This window comes from Ceratina calcarata, unplaced genomic scaffold (genome assembly GCF_001652005.2).
Source record: "Ceratina calcarata isolate Rehan_Ccalc_2016 unplaced genomic scaffold, ASM165200v1 scaffold514.2, whole genome shotgun sequence".
NCBI classification, from domain to species: Eukaryota; Metazoa; Arthropoda; class Insecta; order Hymenoptera; family Apidae; genus Ceratina; species Ceratina calcarata.
In genome coordinates, this window is record NW_017175971.1 from 295,595 (window position 1) to 313,134 (window position 17,540).

Genomic DNA, 17,540 nt, shown 5'->3' on the forward strand with positions numbered 1-17,540 from the left:
CGTTATAATGCTTTTGTTATTGTAGTTCAGATAGTGAAAAGTATTACAATTTTACGGAACTAGCGTGTCAACTTAATGAGCCTGAGGATGGGGTTGCTCCTACAGATTCTAGATTTAGACCTGATCAACGACTAATGGAAAATGGACAGTGGGATGAAGCAAATGCAGAAAAACTCCGATTAGAAGAAAAACAGAGAGCTGTCCGACGTGCTCGGGAACACGAGGCTGAGAAAGCGGCTACTCAAGGTACTTTTATATATTCATGATTAATTGGAGAACAGTTTCTCAATTATTGAAGAAAGTTAACTAAATAATTTTCATTTATGTCAGGTTTACCGTATGAAGCTTACGAGCCGTTATGGTTTAAAAAAGAGCAGGATCCATACACGGACAGTTTGTGCTACATATACGGTGGTGAATATTGGGAATGTAAGAGTAAAGGTGATTGGTCACGATGTCCGAACATATTTTAGTTCACTATATGATTATATCAATTAATATCGTGACCGCCAATATACAATGCAGAAATGTTTGGATTTGTTTAAAGTAAAGGTAGTCATTTTAGATATCATTTTCGCGAAGAACATGGCGTTTGAAACTAAAAGCAAAAATGCTGACGTGATAAAGTCGAGTTGTTAGGGAACATGGTTTAGTCATTAGTCACTACATCTTCCAATGAACTGGTCGAAATTTGCATTCTGACACATATAATGAGCGTTTTTGTAGTATACCATTTATCCCCATTGTCTTACATATCCTTCTGTTTGCATCATGGTCCCTTTCATGTACCCACTTTTTTAAACAAACGAGAGTATCATCGTATACAGTCCACATGGCCCAATTAACGCTTTGCATACAGTTTTTTATGAACTTAAAAATTTTCCGTATTCGTTTTAGATTCTGTTAAATAAGCTAGATGTGTATGATAATACGTTCATGAAAAATCCAGATACTATCAATAAGCAAATTCAATTCGCAAGAATTTTGTTAACTCAGTTTATAACTGAAGTATAGCAATAAGATCGATGACTTTTATTACGAGAACATTAAGATATTAGAAACAAATGTTAAAGATCGCAAAGAACTGGAAGTTTAAGTTGAACAATCAATACTGTTGCAGTATTTGTAATTCGTTTTAAACGGATTTAGATGATTAAATTTCCTCTTTTAAATATGAATACTAATTTCCAATCAAGACCGAATGTAGCAGCAACTTCGGGAAATTACCATAACTTTCTGATACATTGATTATTACAACTAATCATCGTGGAAAGTACTTATATAGATTATAAAATGTATTTTCGATGCTTGACGCGATGCTGAGTATATAAAAATGAAAAAAAAAAGAATTCAGAAAAAATGCTAAAAGAAAAATTGTAACGTTATTACTAAAAGTAAATCAGATGAAATAATCGCGCTGGATGTGTCTAAAGAGCCTGATTAAATCATTTAAAGTATTAGATATTTGATAGGTGACTCGTTTTTACATATTGATTATTTACATGCATGATGCGGCCAGACTGTTCACTCGACTGCCACGTCTTAACCCGTCTTTGTACGAAAATTGGATAAGAAGCGGCATTCGTTTACGTTGATACGACAATCTGTACCGCTACAAGAGAAATGTTCCTGCGGATAAAGTGTTCGTAACAACGAGAGAATTCGATACATTGAGATCTCATATCGGGAGTCGCATTTGTACTATCGTTAAACGGCAAAATAAACAAATAGTATAAATGGGGTACGCTTCCAAAATTTCTGCAATTTTTTGTGCAGACCTAGATTCTTCGAATGTTCCACGAAATACGGGCTGGTTCTTTAACTAGCCCAATAACTATACACTCCGTCGAGCTAATGTTACAAAACATAATCAATATTATTGTGGAAAGTGTGTAAAAAGAATTTAATGATACATTGAAGGGCTCATAAGTTGTAATAAGTTATTCCTTTTTTTTAAAGAGAAAGAGGGACGCTTATACTCGAAGCATTAACACCCATTCAAAATCCTTTTTCCAAACTACAGTACGTAGACACGCACACACGTTTAAACACAGGTGCAAGCGCGTGAATGATGCGTGCGTACATATGTATGTATGTATGCATGCTTGTATGTATGTATGTATGTATGTATGTATGTATGCCCGTATGTACATATAATAATTAAAAGCCCATTGTATATCCTTCTTATGAGCACATCATACAATTGTTCCGTTCATAGTGTTTGTACATTGACAAGTATTTAAGCTTGTATCGGGAATATATATTGAACGGAACATTTAGCTTGCAACCAATGTTTACAATGATTGTTATAATTAAGTATTTGGCTGTATTATAATTTTAATAGTTGATTATAATCGGATATATCTGTATACATATAAATACAAATTAACTATAAAATAAATAATTTAAAGCAAAAATAATAAGATGGATAGACCAGATGTTTGGATTATAATAGTGCTTGTACATTAGCTATTCGTGTGGAACGATACATATTATATTAAAAAAGAAAATGCTTCGCTACAAAATCGATCTTTGTAGCGTTCATGTGATTGCCTTTTTGGCGTATCTCCTATTGTAACACCCGTTGATCGCACAAATGGTGCAATTATTTATACGATAAATAACCGTAGTTTTTTGTTCCATCAAACAAATTGTATTGATTTATTGTATCAAATTAAAAATCATCTTGAACGGGTAACATCTATCATTGAATATATCATCAACAACCCAGTGAATGATCCATTTACCTTATGTTACAGAAAACCTTATTTTGATATTTCGCGCGGTGCCATGGAACACACTGGAACCTTTCTTTTGATTTTACGTACACCAATAAGTTACCGTAGTTCTTATCTTTTCATTATATATACATATATGTATAAGTCCGTCAAACATAAAAATCCTTCGGTATTAAAGTTATTTACAAATTGAGACTATTTATATAGAGAATATTTACTAAGAATAACAACAAATGCATCCATCAAAGATTTATTCTATCGCTCCGCGTTTTTGCATCTACGTACACTTCAGTGTTCGAACAAGTGATCGCGTCATTAATTTTATGACGTATACGCGAAATATGTGTTAGACACACATTATATATCGTAATTGGGAAGAAAAGAAGATGAAGATACAGCGATGTTTTCGTTGATAAGTAGTAGCTGATAGTAGGTAATTTTATTGGATAGTCAGTGAATTTAACCGACATGCGCGCGACGTCGTTAACGGATGACGTCACGCGTAGTAATACACGGCTAAAGCGCATGGCGAGTGGAGCGTCTGCAGAGGCTGCGCGAAATGGGAACTGCTTTCGATTGTTGGCGGGCGCCGCCATCTTGGTCAGTGAGCTTGCGAGTGGCTGTACGACGAGGTGTACGTATTTCGGTGAAACGAGTATTTCGTGCGATTTCCCTGGAACCCTTCGCCTACCCGTGAAATCCACGAGCATCCAAGATGTCGGAACGGGAGGACAACGTTTATAAAGCGAAACTGGCTGAGCAAGCGGAGCGCTATGACGGTGAGTGGATATTTTCCGGGGAAAGGACCCGGCCTGCGTCAAAATGAAATCCACGAAATCGGTACAAAGCACGGGTACGAAGAGAAAGGAGGTACCACCGCCCTCGTGGCGTTCCCTGTCGTTAGATCTCGTTGAATATAGCAAAAGTTTCTTTATAAACCTTAAACGGAATCAGGCCTGGTCAGATCTGTCAAAAGTCTGTGAAACGTCAAATATGATTATTCCGCATACGGCGGTGGCCGACTCGCCGGTTCGTGACCGGTATTCCTTTATCAAAGGGTGGGTTCGTTCTTAGCTTCTGTCACCGCTCCGCCGGACTCTGTCATGATACGTGAATTCTCTGGAGCCCTTGCTACGGATCATAACAAGAGGCGAAGGGTTCACGTTAAGAATTGTTTTGTCATCTTGAGCTCGAGCGAACGCCGAGGCGACGTTGTTAAGCGTGTTATACTCAGTATACTTTATGGGGACCTCAACAGATAACCGGATAAGTCGGTCCTTCACCGACGTGTGTGACGCATAGACGCGGCACGATACTTACCAATCGCTGCCGGGTTACTCTTTAGACACGTAGTAACGCATGTGCTGCTCGTGGCATTTGGCCTTGAAAGCAGAGAGAAATCATTTGGTCAATCTACAGACAGATCCACGGTAACGCTTTTGGAAAATTATGTTACATTCTTTTCATAGGTACTTTCTCTCTACATCCTTCATTGTACAATGAAGCAATGAAAGCAATTTCCTTTCTCATTATACTGTGTCCGTTGCTTTACAATTTTATGCGTACATAGAACTTTTTGTTTTGACTCTTGGTTATTAAAGTACCTCACAGTGGAACAGTCGACAGTGGTAGAAAAAACAGTCAGACCTCTTCGTTTGAAGAACCTCTCGTTTTGCATTTCTCGTAGATATATTTTACGCAGTGCTCTTTGTCTCGTGGGATACGTTATCAGGCTTGCGAATCAAATGAACATGTTTGACATTTTCCGGAAACACTTACATATCTTCCTGTAGATTTCTCATAACCGTTCGGTGATTCATGTGTCTCGCAAACTAGTTTCTGTTTAGTAACAAACTTATAGCTATTTCACAATATGTATTCATTATAGTGAGCTGTAACAGCTATTTGAGAATTTTTGCCATTTCAAGGAATTTGACCAAATTTATATAATTTCATTTAGAAATACATAAATTTGGTTAGCTTTTGGTCAAGTGTAAGAAATGATTGGAAATCTCATTTCTAAAATATCTGAGATAAGGGACAGAGGATTACCAGTACAGCGTACCAATCGAAGATACACAATTTTTCTCTTCGTTCTACGAAGCGGCTTTTTATAATTTCGTCATTTTTGTCACCGCGTGGGCAATGTTAATCGAGACAGAGACATATTAAAGGGTGGAAATACATGCATATAGGAGTCTGCCGGGTTGAGATGGCCGCTAAGCGTGAAGAATGAGAGGGTAGAAGGGAGAGGGGTCGATGCGACTCTCCCGGGATACGGAGAAGGAAGGGCGATGGGTAAATTTGAGGGTTGCGAGAGTAAGACACGAGACGGTTAGACGAAGAGCAGGAAGAGGGTAGAGGACGGGCGGGAGAGATTACAAGCGAAGGGTGAGAACGGCAAGGGGTGAGATGAACAGTCGGAGTGGGGGAGAAGAGAGGCCGCACCAGAAGGAAAGTATTGATCTGTACTAGCTATCCCACGTTTCTGTACACCTCCATCACCAGGTATACCGTGTTCACGGTAATTTTCACCGCCCGGAACCACCATGAACTTGAGCCTGATCTCTTCTCGTAAATGTCACCATGAAATGTTTGTTAATCCTATGCCGATACGATAATAAAGGGAGGCAGTACACGTTAATCCTTTCCACGAGGAGAATACATATTTCGTGGGCATATTGACGGAACATCACCGGCCTCTAAATACATACATGTATATCCCAAATGAAGAACTATAACAAAACTTCTTAAACAATTTTAAATCTATATCGTATAGAGCAAAATTCGACAAACTTTAAGTCCTAAAACTACATGACATATTATATAAAATCGTGATTTACAAATTAAGAGCGTGATGAATTATGCTACCGGTTCTGTTTCAAGAACCTTGCATCGTTCCACTGATAATAACTGATTCCGTTAATGCTGTTCTTCGTCTCTCGTTTATTGCATGCCCCTTTAATAACTTTTGCGCCCGTTTATCGATCCAATCAGGATGCCACAGATTTTGATATCGTCTATAAGTAGAGCGTCACAATACACAACATGTAGACAATTCTTTTAACTAAACTCAGTAAAAAAAGTTTATATTAATTTATCGATTCAATTAAGATATTGCAAATTTGATGTAGCTAAGGCAAAGTAATATATTAGCACGCATGCTGCTTTACTTTATTGATTTCTAGTGGCGAACATGACGGAATACGTCAACGATTCGTTAATCAGTTCCTTTGCAGTTCAGGAAAGTAGTAAAATCCAGATGAAAGCAAGCGATTGATATCATTATTCTTAAACGTTGTACAACTATTGATGATAAATACACAATAGTAACCAACCTTCTCGCAAAGTTCAAGGGGCATTAGGTTAATATATGCCTGTATGCCGGTCTTCCTTGCGCAGAGTTTCTATAACATCCCAGATGAACCTTATAATATATCCGTACACACATGCACACGGTGCACCTGTGTATTAATCAATAGATCATTTCCGATTCATTACTTTGCCATGATTGCGTGTAATATACCACGGGAAATTCGAAACCTCTATTAGAACGGTACGATACACACTTTCGTTTTAATTTCCATATTCTTCGAACAATATTCCTAATATTTTTTTCTTCATTTTTCATCAGGGCCAAAATTTCACTTCTATAGTTTCCATGCTTGTTGGAATAGATTCTATTTATTTAATGTTGATTTTCAATATAATGGCACGTTCATGGACGGCGATGATCTCGCCGTTGTTATTTTGCAGAGATGGTCGAGGCGATGAAAAAGGTCGCCTCGCTGGATGTGGAGCTTACCGTCGAGGAAAGGAATCTACTCTCTGTCGCCTACAAAAATGTGATCGGAGCGAGGAGGGCCTCCTGGAGAATAATCTCAAACATCGAACAAAAGGAAGAGAACAAGGGTGCCGAGAGGAAGTTAGAGATGATCCGCCAGTACCGATCTCAGGTCGAGAAGGAGCTGAAAGACATCTGTGCTGATATTCTGGGAGTTTTAGACAAACATCTGATTCCGTGCGCGTCCACTGGCGAATCGAAAGTCTTCTATTACAAAATGTAAGGATTTTTATTAATCTCTTATCACATTTTTATTCATTCTTGCATATTCGTTCATACAACGTTAGCAAATTCCGAAACTCTTCTTAAAATAGCATTTGTTTCTGACTGCAAGGTACGACAGTTTAGATTTAAAGGTGACCAGTAGCACGGAAGAACGTTTCGTTTCGGTCACTGATTTTCGAGGTACCTATATTGTTTTCTAAAACTTTCAGTCGTCTGCATCCACGATTCACACGAGTAACTTGCAGATAATTTGCGAGTGCTGGCAATTTATTAGATTTAACAACAATGGATTAATATGTTAAATTTGGTGTAAAGCAAAAGATTCTGAATATATTGTAGTGTGATTCAATGTTTCTATGTGTTATTATAGGAAGGGTGATTACCACCGCTACCTTGCCGAATTCGCCGTCGGTAACGACAGGAAGGAAGCCGCGGAGAACTCTTTAGTTGCCTACAAAGCGGCGAGCGATACTGCGATGACGGACCTGCCACCGACTCATCCCATACGTCTAGGATTGGCGCTTAACTTCTCCGTGTTCTATTATGAAATTCTCAATAGCCCCGACAGAGCGTGCCGTCTAGCGAAGGCAGCTTTTGATGACGCGATCGCGGAATTAGACACCTTGTCCGAAGAGAGTTATAAAGATTCTACCTTAATTATGCAGCTTCTTAGGGACAATCTTACCCTTTGGACGTCGGATATACAAGGAGATGGTTAGTATGCGAGTCTTGCTCGTGGAAAACAGTCGCGTTTAAAAACTTTGTTGCCGATACTAGGTCATAGAAGTGACGTTGCTTTCGCGATCAATAATATGTCTCGTAGCGGTACGATAAAATCTTCTCGTTATATCAGATTTTTTTCACTCTACCGAGATAAAATCGTATAGTAGAGTGCGATAATGTTTTTGTGAATGGTGTACTGTTCTGAAAGAATTTTTACACGTGTACACGGACGAGAAATGATTAGCTTATAATTTAGAGTTCGAAGCTGATCGTGAACACGAGGCTGCGGCCGTTTCCACCAATGCATGAATTCAGGCACGTCCTCTCCGATAAGCTCTTACACCATAAGTCATCCGGTGAGCAACTCCATCCATCCTTGTCCATCATTTTCCCTTTAAGATTTCATCCAGATATTTTAATAAATTTCGGATGATACACATAACTTTCCTTCACAATAGCCTTATCGGCCTTATTAATTGATCATATCGCGGCACTTTATCATATTGCGACGAAACTGTTTTTTTAATTGTAATTTTGTTTTTGTGTTATATAGGGGAGGGCGAACAGAAGGAGCAGTTGCAAGACGTGGAAGATCAGGACGTATCGTAACTCTAACTGTAGTGAGTGTTATCTTGCGTATATAAAACTGAAAAAAACACAAGAAAGCAAAAAACTCTTAATAACTTGTAAGCAAAAGAAAAAAACAATTCAAGCAGGTGGAAGTTCGGGGTGGGAAGGGGAGATCTTTAGCGATTGCGTGACCCTAAGCACGCACGTACGTACGGTTACTCCAAAAAAATACATTAACAAAAAGCGAAAAAAAATCATTTGAAACATATACAAACACACATACATAACACACGTTGAATTATACGGAGCGCGCAGAAAAGTTATCAAAACAAAATGGGCACGCACTCTGAGGTTTATAGAGAATGCAAGAGCGTTTAGAGAGGCATCCGATGCTTTGCCTTCTTTTGCGTTCATCCAGAAGAAACAAAAATGAAAAATCCAAGTAAATATATATATATATATACTGTCTTTAGCACTGTGTATATCCGGTTAAAATTCAATGGACGATGTCGAGAATGTTAAGTGGACATCGACGGAGCGCGTATATTGATCTGTATTAATTAGAAACGAGGGAAAAGAAGGATGAAAGAAAAAAACAATACGCATGAATCCAGTCAGAATAAACCTTCGTTTATGTAGAACTCAGTGTGTGAGAACGAATTACATTATCCCTCAACATAACATCTCATCAATATCGAAACATCCTACTGGCTCGACGTCGATTGAAAGTGCATATACATATTGTGTTCGTTTGTTTTCAACCCTATCCCCGACGTCTCCTCGTCCTTTTCCCCGCTTTTTTACTGCGCGCATCATTTACTCCTCGCATACTACGACGAATAACGATATTATTAATGTATGCGTGTATAAATCGAATGTAAATCATCTGTTTATCTAAGGGATAAACGCATTTCCTCCAGAGCTGAAGTTTACGTGGTGATGCGAGTACACAGTCAGGATAGAACCGCGCGACTTCATCTCTGCTTTCTGTGTGTATAAGATATTATTGAATGTACTTCCTCGGATGAAGTGTCCCGACTCGCAAAGCAAATAATTTCATATAAGTCTCGAACATGAGTTCCCAGTGTAATCATTTGTAAATGATCGAAAAGGACTTGCACTAATCCGCGAAAGCGTTGTACTTAAAAGGAAAAGTGCAGGAACATCGGCCCGTCTTAAGTCTAGCTTTCGCAGTTTTAAATTTTACGTTTTATCAAAGTGAACATTATTTTAACCAGTGACATGATTGAACACCGTTCTCGGCGTGACGCATGTTCTTTCGCGGGCAACGATCAGCGGCATCTCTTCGATGCGGCAAAAGAGCATCGGGGAATCGTCGAGAAAAGGATACATAAAAAATCATGGTAGATGAGCTTTTAAATGAAAAGAATGGATAGAAAAAAATAAATTACGTTCAACAGGCAGAAAACCAAGTAGCTATCCTAGCTAGTCTGTAATTGTGGTTGTACTTTTTCATACGCCCCTGTGTATACTATAACGATCGCTGTGGTATAACAAATTGCAGAATAAACGATTGTATCCCGATTCTCTTTTCACCCGCGCTCACTTCCGCTATCACTGTCCTCGATTCCATTCTCATACTTTCATTGATCTCAGTAATATGTTCATTCACATTTTTATCGATAAACCATTCCGTCGATTTCCGCTTATGAAGTAAACAAGAAAAAATGAAGATATTCTTTTTCTTTACTCATTCTGTTTGTATATTCTTCCCAACTAAAAGAATGTTGGCGATTCACTGTAGAAATATTTGTTTATCGTGGTAAATAGCGTAATTTAAAATCTGTGTACGTTGTAAAAGAATTCTTCAAATGCAATTGTTCCACGTTCAACATTCCTAACGATCGCTCGATTATTTAGAATATAAAGAAGCTTACGTGCGCAGTCGTTATGGTGAAGCAGAAGTTCATTGCAATTCACATTTCAATCGTGTACCATAAATTTCTAATCGCCACTGTATCACCGAGAAAAACAGAATCTGAAACTTTGCACAGTCCTTTCTCGTTACATATACAGTAAGCAAAAATAACATCAAAGATAATTTGCAACAAAACCGTAAGCGTGCAGCAAGAAAGCGAGGTGTATACTCAGAACAAAGAGGAATTAAACAAGATCAAACGCCGAGAAGGAAATGCGCAAACTGAACAATCCAGAGTTCTGCCTAGAAATTTTCGGTGTACATCGTGTCCCTATATTTATTTAGGTATTAATAATACGATACAGATTTATAATGTAACGTTACAAAGAATAACTCAAAGTAATATCACCGGCATCGTAAGTAAGTATATGCGAGTAATCTTAAGACCGTGAAACTAGGGTATCGAGGAAGTTGAAAAGAAAAATTCATGCGAATCGTTCGACCAATATTGCCGACAACAGCATCTTTTAAGAGCGAATTTTCGTACTTAAAAAATGCGTCGTCGTCAATAATATTGATAATCGCGTTGAAGACACCTTGGAGGGTAACGGAGTACCGTGAACGGAAGTACATTTATGAAGAACAGTAGAGAATCAGAGGACAACATCAGTATCATCACACGCGGATAATGATATTTAAAATAGTTTACATACATACGTGCATGTGCATAACATACCACGCGTACGAGTGGCAAGTCTCCGGAGAAGAACAATTTGGTGTACAATAAAGTGTCTGCTTGTCAGTGGCAACGAATGTGGCGTTAAAAATGAATTCCAAAGGACGATAAATTGTGAGATGCCTCATTCAATTATTTGCTTACATGATGGATTAAGAACAAGATGAAGTAATTCAAAGCGATAAAATTTATTATTACCGCGATGATGTAACGCGTAACTGATTATGAAATGAATTGAATAATGTAGAGTGTTCCTAAGTGAAATCAAAGAGAAAATCTCTGGTAAAATAGAAATGATAGGTAGGCATTGATGTCACCTGAATTTTATTGTAGTGCTGTTAACGAAAAGCGTACCTATATTGGGATCGCTTTCATTCTTTTTTCAGGTACCGTTATGCGTGTTTAATCGATTGTTATAAAAAGAAAATAAGAGAAAGAAGAAAGAAATGACATATAACATAACAGTTGATATGTCTACTCCATCTTTTTAGACGTGCCATCGTTTCCCTTGTCTCGTATCGAATATTATATATGTATATCTCTTTCCACCTTTCTGTAATTATCTTCGAATTATTCTATCTTGTCACTAATCCATAAAGCGAATGATTAGATCTGGATATCAAGAAAGTTTATCGTAATTTGGAGGAGAGGCTAAAAAAAATCTGTCTTTTCTTTTTTCCGATTCGCATATACATTCTCACGCTCTGTACTACTACTACTAATTTAACTATTACAATCAATGCGATTACACCGGGTACGAATTTTTTCTGTAAAACCACACACACACGTGAAAGCTATAAATAAAGTAATTACAACTCTCTAATCGAAGAATCCTTTATTTGCGATTGTTACTTATTACAATGCGTTATTCTCAGTTAACATAATTGAATATGTGTGTAAAATGTTTCTCTTATCGTAAATCCGAGTTATCTAAAACTCCCAAACTAAATGTGACAATGTTTTCCACCGAATCGTAATGCGGATTTTTTCAAGTCAACAATTAAAATAAGATATGAAATTCAATCTGCGCGTACTCTACTAAAATTCTGTGAAAAGTATTCGCCACACTTCGTATCCATAATCGAAAAAGAGATTTTATTATCTTGTATTTACTATGCGACCGAATCTGAGCGTATTGATAAATAATATAACTTAACACGTTAAAACGATATACATATACACATCTTTCGGACTGATAAAATGAACTTTCCCTAATCCGCGATTATCAACGATTGTGTACTGTGTACTTACGCAATCGCGGGTTACGATTCACTATCTTTCCTCTGTGTACTCGGCGACTGTTTATCTTCCCCGTTAATATCGTAGCTCGATGGGTTGGACATCAGACGTCTCGGCCGTCTATTAAGATCGACCTGTTTCAGAATTCTACCCAGCGAGTTATCTGTAATCGGTGACAAGCTGAGACTCGATACTGTACGTGTCTTGATCATCCGAGTGCCTCTCGGAGATCTTGCGATCTGATCAGCCGTTCTGCGCCTGGCAGATTTTAATTTGACACTACGTAACATGTCTAAAGAGACTACGGGTCCTTTTGGTCCTGGTATAGTATTTCGCCTGTTCTCCTGTAATATCAAGGGCAATTCCAGTTTGACAAATCCGGTTGGACGAGGACTATAAGGCTAAAGAACAATTACCTTAATGTTCTGCGGTGCTTTCTTTAGTGTTACTTTCAGCAAATCCTCCACGGTTATACTCGGTCTATTAAGCAGCGGTGTCGAGCACTTCCTTGCGGGTGACCTGATGGTTCTTCCGTTATTTGGGGTAGTTGGGGTAATTAAGTTGGCCGGCGACTGAAGTAATTGAAGTGGTGGAAGTGGCGGAGGAGGAGGAGGTGGAGGCGGTGGAGGAGGTGGCGGTGGAGGAGGAGGAGCAGTAGCCGGCGGAGGAACAATAACTGATGGGATGGTCATCATTGAAACCGATGGCATTGGGGGTGGAAGAGACGGCAGTTTCTTCGGGGAATTTGGCTTTACGTTCTCTAAAACCTCGTGCAGCTTTCTCAGCTCTTGCATCAGCGTGTCGTTGTTTCCGACGAGCTTCTTACTAACCTCCTGCATACTATTGACCTCTGCGGTCAAAGAACCGAGAGCGGTTACGTTACTCGCACGTACCTGCGATAACAAATTATGCTAACAGGTCTCATTTAATATATGAACGATGTGGGTAGCAGAATACAGAGAATTATACATGAAGATGCGTGACATTTCTATTATCTGCACATTCATTTGATTTGTTGGATTTTTTAAACATGCGATGATATACCTGGATAACTTCGTCGGACAAACGTGTAATTTTTTCCAAAAACATGTTAATCATCTGCTCGTTCTCCGAGCGTAACATCGTTACCATTCGACTCAGTTCTTCTATCTGCTTCCTCTTAGACGAGGACGTCGAAACAACTTGTTTGAAACTTCCGTAACTCTGCAACAGTTTTAATGAGCGCGGTTCCTTTTTAACTGAACAATTATACTTACTTTCTTTAATAAGATTGCCATTCTTTTTATCAGCCATACACAGAACAGAACGATCCTTGTTATAGGTTTCTTAACAAATTTAATTGCCGGTTTCTGTTCTTGCTGGAAGCACACGCATTTGACCCGGTATTCGCTAATCTGTTCGAGCTGCAAACGATAATGCCATCGCAACACTAGTGATTCGAGGTAATAAAGTGTCTTTTAAAAAATGAAAGGAAATTACTTCATTAAGGCATCTGCTACAGCCGCCGGAGTCTGATACGAGCGGAAGGTCCAATATCGAAGTGGTCGGTGATTCCGTGCTAACACCGCTCCAACGTGCTTTGCTGATCTTCGCATTTGGACAAGCGTAACTTCGATCGTTATTTTTTTCCACTGGCAACAAGTGAATAACCGCAACAGAAGCAGGTGGTTCCTGCGGTCTCTCCACTTCTTCGTCATCATCGAATTTCAGCGTGGTCCGACATCTCTTTGCAGGCGGCGGTGATCCACTGCAAGGGGTTGTCGAACGAGCCCTGATTCTCGTCGTTTTATTTCTTTCTTGTCCGTAACTTTTATCATCGTCGATTTTATCATCGATCTTGTCAGTTTCATTGAAAGGGCGCGGGCGTTTAGCAACGCGTTCGTTTGAATTGTCCTCCGAAGTAACCGAAGACGTGTTACACGAGAACCAGCTGGTTTCCTCAAATTTTTTATTTCTTGGTAACGTATTTGCAGTGAACTCGTGATTGGCGGTTCGCACTTTGAAACTGTTTAATTGTCGTAAATTCGAAAGAATTCGTTTACACTCGTCCCAGTTGCTAGCAGATCTACTTTCGGTTGAATCTCGTAAATTTTTCTCGTTAACTATTTCGAATCTAGTACGCCCGCCCTGTCTGATGCCGTCGGATTCGCAAAAAAAAATTGTCGTTTGAGAGTTGTTCGAAAAATTATGACACTCATGATTCCGTGGTATCAGTTCTGAATTAAAATTAGTATTTTGCAGTGGCTCTGAAACGTAATTGCAAGGCATATCATAAACAGATTTCGAGGATCGGAGATTGGTATCGCAATTACAAACACTATGCTCAATCGTTGAGAAAGATTCGATCTTTTGCATAGATTGACAAGCGTTCATGTCTGATTTAATTTCGTCATTTATTGACAACGTTTTGTCTAACGGAAAACAGTTTACATCGCTGTTTTGCTGCGATAATTTATTATTTACTTGCGTCGTTTCGGAAATTTCTAACTCATTGTCATTCTCAATAATTTCTTTCTTATCGAATTTCTCCGATCCATTTAAATCTAATTTTCTTCGTCGGAGACTGGGTAAAATTTCCGGGCTGAGTTCGACGTAGCATGATAAATCGAGTGGTTGCGATTCGAAAAGAACGGATTCCGGGGATCGTTGATGCAATAATCGTTCAGAGGAATCACAAATTTTCTTGAAATTTCTACTGCTTCCAATCCCATCATCGTTAGAAGAATCCGAACTATACAGTAAATACTCTTGAGATTGATGTAAGAACTGTTTGTGCCGAGATCGCTTGTAGCATTTTCGTTTTGCTGTTTCCATATCCTCTTAGGCTGATCACTTGATGTTTGAATGGAATATTTGGATCCAGTTTAGTACGTGGATCCTTGATCAAGAAGGTGTTAACATTTTGAAAATAAGAAATGGGATCAGAGCACTTTTCATACGAATCACTTCAACTGGCACCAGAATTAAGTATTTTAAACTGAAGTAGTTTACTTATTGAACCGTCCTATTTCTTCGATACACAAATGACATTGTACTTTCAGTCAAAGGTTGCTAATATTTATTTTGATGCCAAAGGAAGAAGCTTTCGTAGTGTTGTCGTATAATGTAATTTAATATCTTAGTCAGTGTCCACCCGATATTGCAAGGAGAAAAGAGAAAATTTTAAGGGTAAATAATAGTTTCCTTAAAAATTAGCATTTTCTTTTTTATTTTCAGATCAACTACAACGACTTTGGTGTTCGACATTTCATTTCCTTCAAACACGCTCTATGAACGTTATCCTTAGAATATTAACAATATTATCTGTAACTTTTTACGTTCCTGCACATTTTGTTTTCCTATCATATTGAGTATTCAAAAGTGAATTTAAATTTTGTCAAATTCATTCTTATTCATCTACTAACAGTATGTATAAAGAATTCGGTATTTGTTTTGTCTTTTTGCATAACGCTTCACGTTCGCGTACAACGCGAATATTCTTCGTAATCAATACTGAAGATAACGGATTTCATTTAATAACTTAATCACTTGATCTGTATAACGTTTCGATTCAAGAAGTTCACTTCTTGTTAACGAAGTCTTCTCCTTTCTTGATATTCTTTTGGAGCTCTGGAATAGCCTGTTCCAGTAACTGTTTTTCAAAGGGGCTGAGCGTGCCGAGGCCAAGATTCTTCTCAAGTCCGTTTTTCTACAAAAAGAGTTTCTCATAAACACGACATTTGAAATGTAGATTTTTGAAATCCAATGATTAGTACTTACACCCAAGACAACGGGCGTTGAAAAGTAACTAACGCCGCTGACTTCGCTCGACTGTACGAAGGTGCACTCTACCACCTTCTCTCCTTTAAGTCCCCTGAGTAAGGACATACCGAATCGGGCACCAGCGTACGCCATTGAAAGGGTTGCAGAACCAGCGCCAGCTTTGGCTTTAACAACCTCCGTGCCAGCTTCCTGGATTCTCACTGTCAGAGCCTTAAGTTTGTCTTCTGGAAATGAAACTGATGGCTTAGCTTGCGAAATCAGCGGTATAATGGTGACACCGCTATGACCTCCAATAACTGGCACCGACACGTCCTGTGGGTTAAGACCCTAAAAAGACATTCGTGTATCATACGTGCGTACAAAATTAGCTTCTTAAATCCATTGTACTAACTTTAGCTTCAGCGATAAACGCGTTCGCTCTGACAATATCGAGTGTCGTTACACCAAATACTCTTTTCGGATCATAAACGCCAGCCTTTTTCAGCACCTCGCTAGCGATAGGCACGGTGCTATTGACCGGATTCGAAATAATGGCAATAAAAGCTTTCGGTGCTACTTCGGCCGCAGCCTGAGCGAGATCTCTCACTATTGAAGCATTTGTGTTGAAGAGATCATCTCTAGTCATTCCCGGTTTTCGTGGCACACCGGCGGGGATAAGGATCACCTAAAAATATCTTTTAGAACAAGATGTTCAGATGTTTTATGTAAATATAATAAATGATTTAAACACCTGACATCCTTTAAGTGAATCTCTCAACTGATCTGGACCGTTGTATGCCTTTACTTTTGCGGGCGTATCAATGTGCGAAAGATCGGCAGCAACACCCGGTGTATGTACAATATCGTACAATGACAATTCGCTTACAAGCGGCGATTGCTTCATGAGTAACGACATCGGCTGACCGATTCCTCCGCTCGCTCCCAAAATTGCAACCTTGCCATTGCGCTGAAAGAATACCAACAAATTGCCAACGATCTAAAATGTGCATGTACGTATTTATCCCGATCTGTAACTTTTTCTCTACTGTTCCACTTCCATCGCGAATTACGTATTGAATTTCTAACGATTAATAACGAATAATTTCTTAACTAAAATTCGTACGATGTTAAGAATCAGATAATATTTCATTATATTGCAAGCGGTAGCTTTTAAAGAATGTTCCATGTTGCATAACTATTAAGAAATTATATATTCATATCGCTGCTCTGATCTTTTATCCAAAGGAATCACACATTTGATGGGAAATGAAACGAATAAAAGGGGCGTAAAGGATTGATGGATTGGGTGGTGCAAACGATACTTGACAAAGCTTCTGAATGATTTTACAAAGACTTACTTTAGCACTGGTGGATAACCCTTTCGCTCCTTGAGCGACGGTCAACGTGGCCTTCAGGAGTCGTGGAAACGGCAGCATGTTTGCGGGTGACTTTGAGAGTACGAATGTGACCGATTTCAAATCTGGGTAGACTACGTTCGATAACCTTTTCAAAGACACGCCAGTGACCTCGATTACGTGCTCTTATTTCACAGTTGTTCTCACTTAATCTGAACTTGTTCTATTTCACTCCTTCTTCTACCAATCTATCCGTGTAGTAGCTACACAAGCTATCACCGTGTAGCAAATACTTACGTACGCAATCATGCGCGTTTTCGCATGATCAATTTGCGCACGTTCGCAATCTATTTTATACGCGCGGACCTTTAATTTACGTACTTCATCTTTATATATTAATTAATCTTTTGTATATTAATTAACCTCGGTGCTTATATTAAAGAAATACGTGGGAATACGTTCTTATTTCGTTTATATATCACCGTTCTTT

The 17,540-nt window shown here is 38.7% G+C and overlaps 4 protein-coding genes across 4 annotated transcripts; 2 read left to right on the plus strand and 2 right to left on the minus strand.

Moving 5' to 3' along the window:
- Positions 1-7: 7 nt before the first annotated feature.
- Positions 8-2,698, plus strand: LOC108628232 (oxysterol-binding protein 1-like). Its single transcript, XM_026816341.1, has 2 exons — positions 8-246; positions 331-2,698. The coding sequence occupies exons 1-2, from the start codon at positions 135-137 to the stop codon at positions 471-473; spliced, it is 255 nt and encodes an 84-aa protein (XP_026672142.1). The 5' UTR covers positions 8-134; the 3' UTR covers positions 474-2,698.
- A 614-nt stretch (positions 2,699-3,312) lies between these two features.
- On the plus strand, positions 3,313-11,538 carry 14-3-3epsilon (tyrosine 3-monooxygenase/tryptophan 5-monooxygenase activation protein epsilon). The gene is made up of 4 exons (XM_018030081.2): positions 3,313-3,517; positions 6,495-6,801; positions 7,178-7,521; positions 8,084-11,538. Exons 1-4 carry the CDS (start codon positions 3,454-3,456, stop codon positions 8,137-8,139), a joined length of 771 nt encoding a protein of 256 aa, XP_017885570.1. The 5' UTR covers positions 3,313-3,453; the 3' UTR covers positions 8,140-11,538.
- LOC108628270 (uncharacterized) lies at positions 11,536-15,056 on the minus strand. Its single transcript, XM_026816342.1, has 5 exons — positions 13,434-15,056; positions 13,211-13,357; positions 12,999-13,157; positions 12,371-12,847; positions 11,536-12,298 (listed from the first exon to the last, which is right to left on the minus strand). Exons 1-5 carry the CDS (start codon positions 14,766-14,768, stop codon positions 11,978-11,980), a joined length of 2,439 nt encoding a protein of 812 aa, XP_026672143.1. The 5' UTR covers positions 14,769-15,056; the 3' UTR covers positions 11,536-11,977.
- Positions 15,057-15,144: 88 nt separating this feature from the next.
- Mdh2 (malate dehydrogenase 2) lies at positions 15,145-17,351 on the minus strand. The gene is made up of 5 exons (XM_018030015.2): positions 17,054-17,351; positions 16,447-16,662; positions 16,108-16,380; positions 15,714-16,043; positions 15,145-15,642 (listed from the first exon to the last, which is right to left on the minus strand). The coding sequence occupies exons 1-5, from the start codon at positions 17,129-17,131 to the stop codon at positions 15,514-15,516; spliced, it is 1,026 nt and encodes a 341-aa protein (XP_017885504.1). The 5' UTR covers positions 17,132-17,351; the 3' UTR covers positions 15,145-15,513.
- Positions 17,352-17,540: the final 189 nt, after the last annotated feature.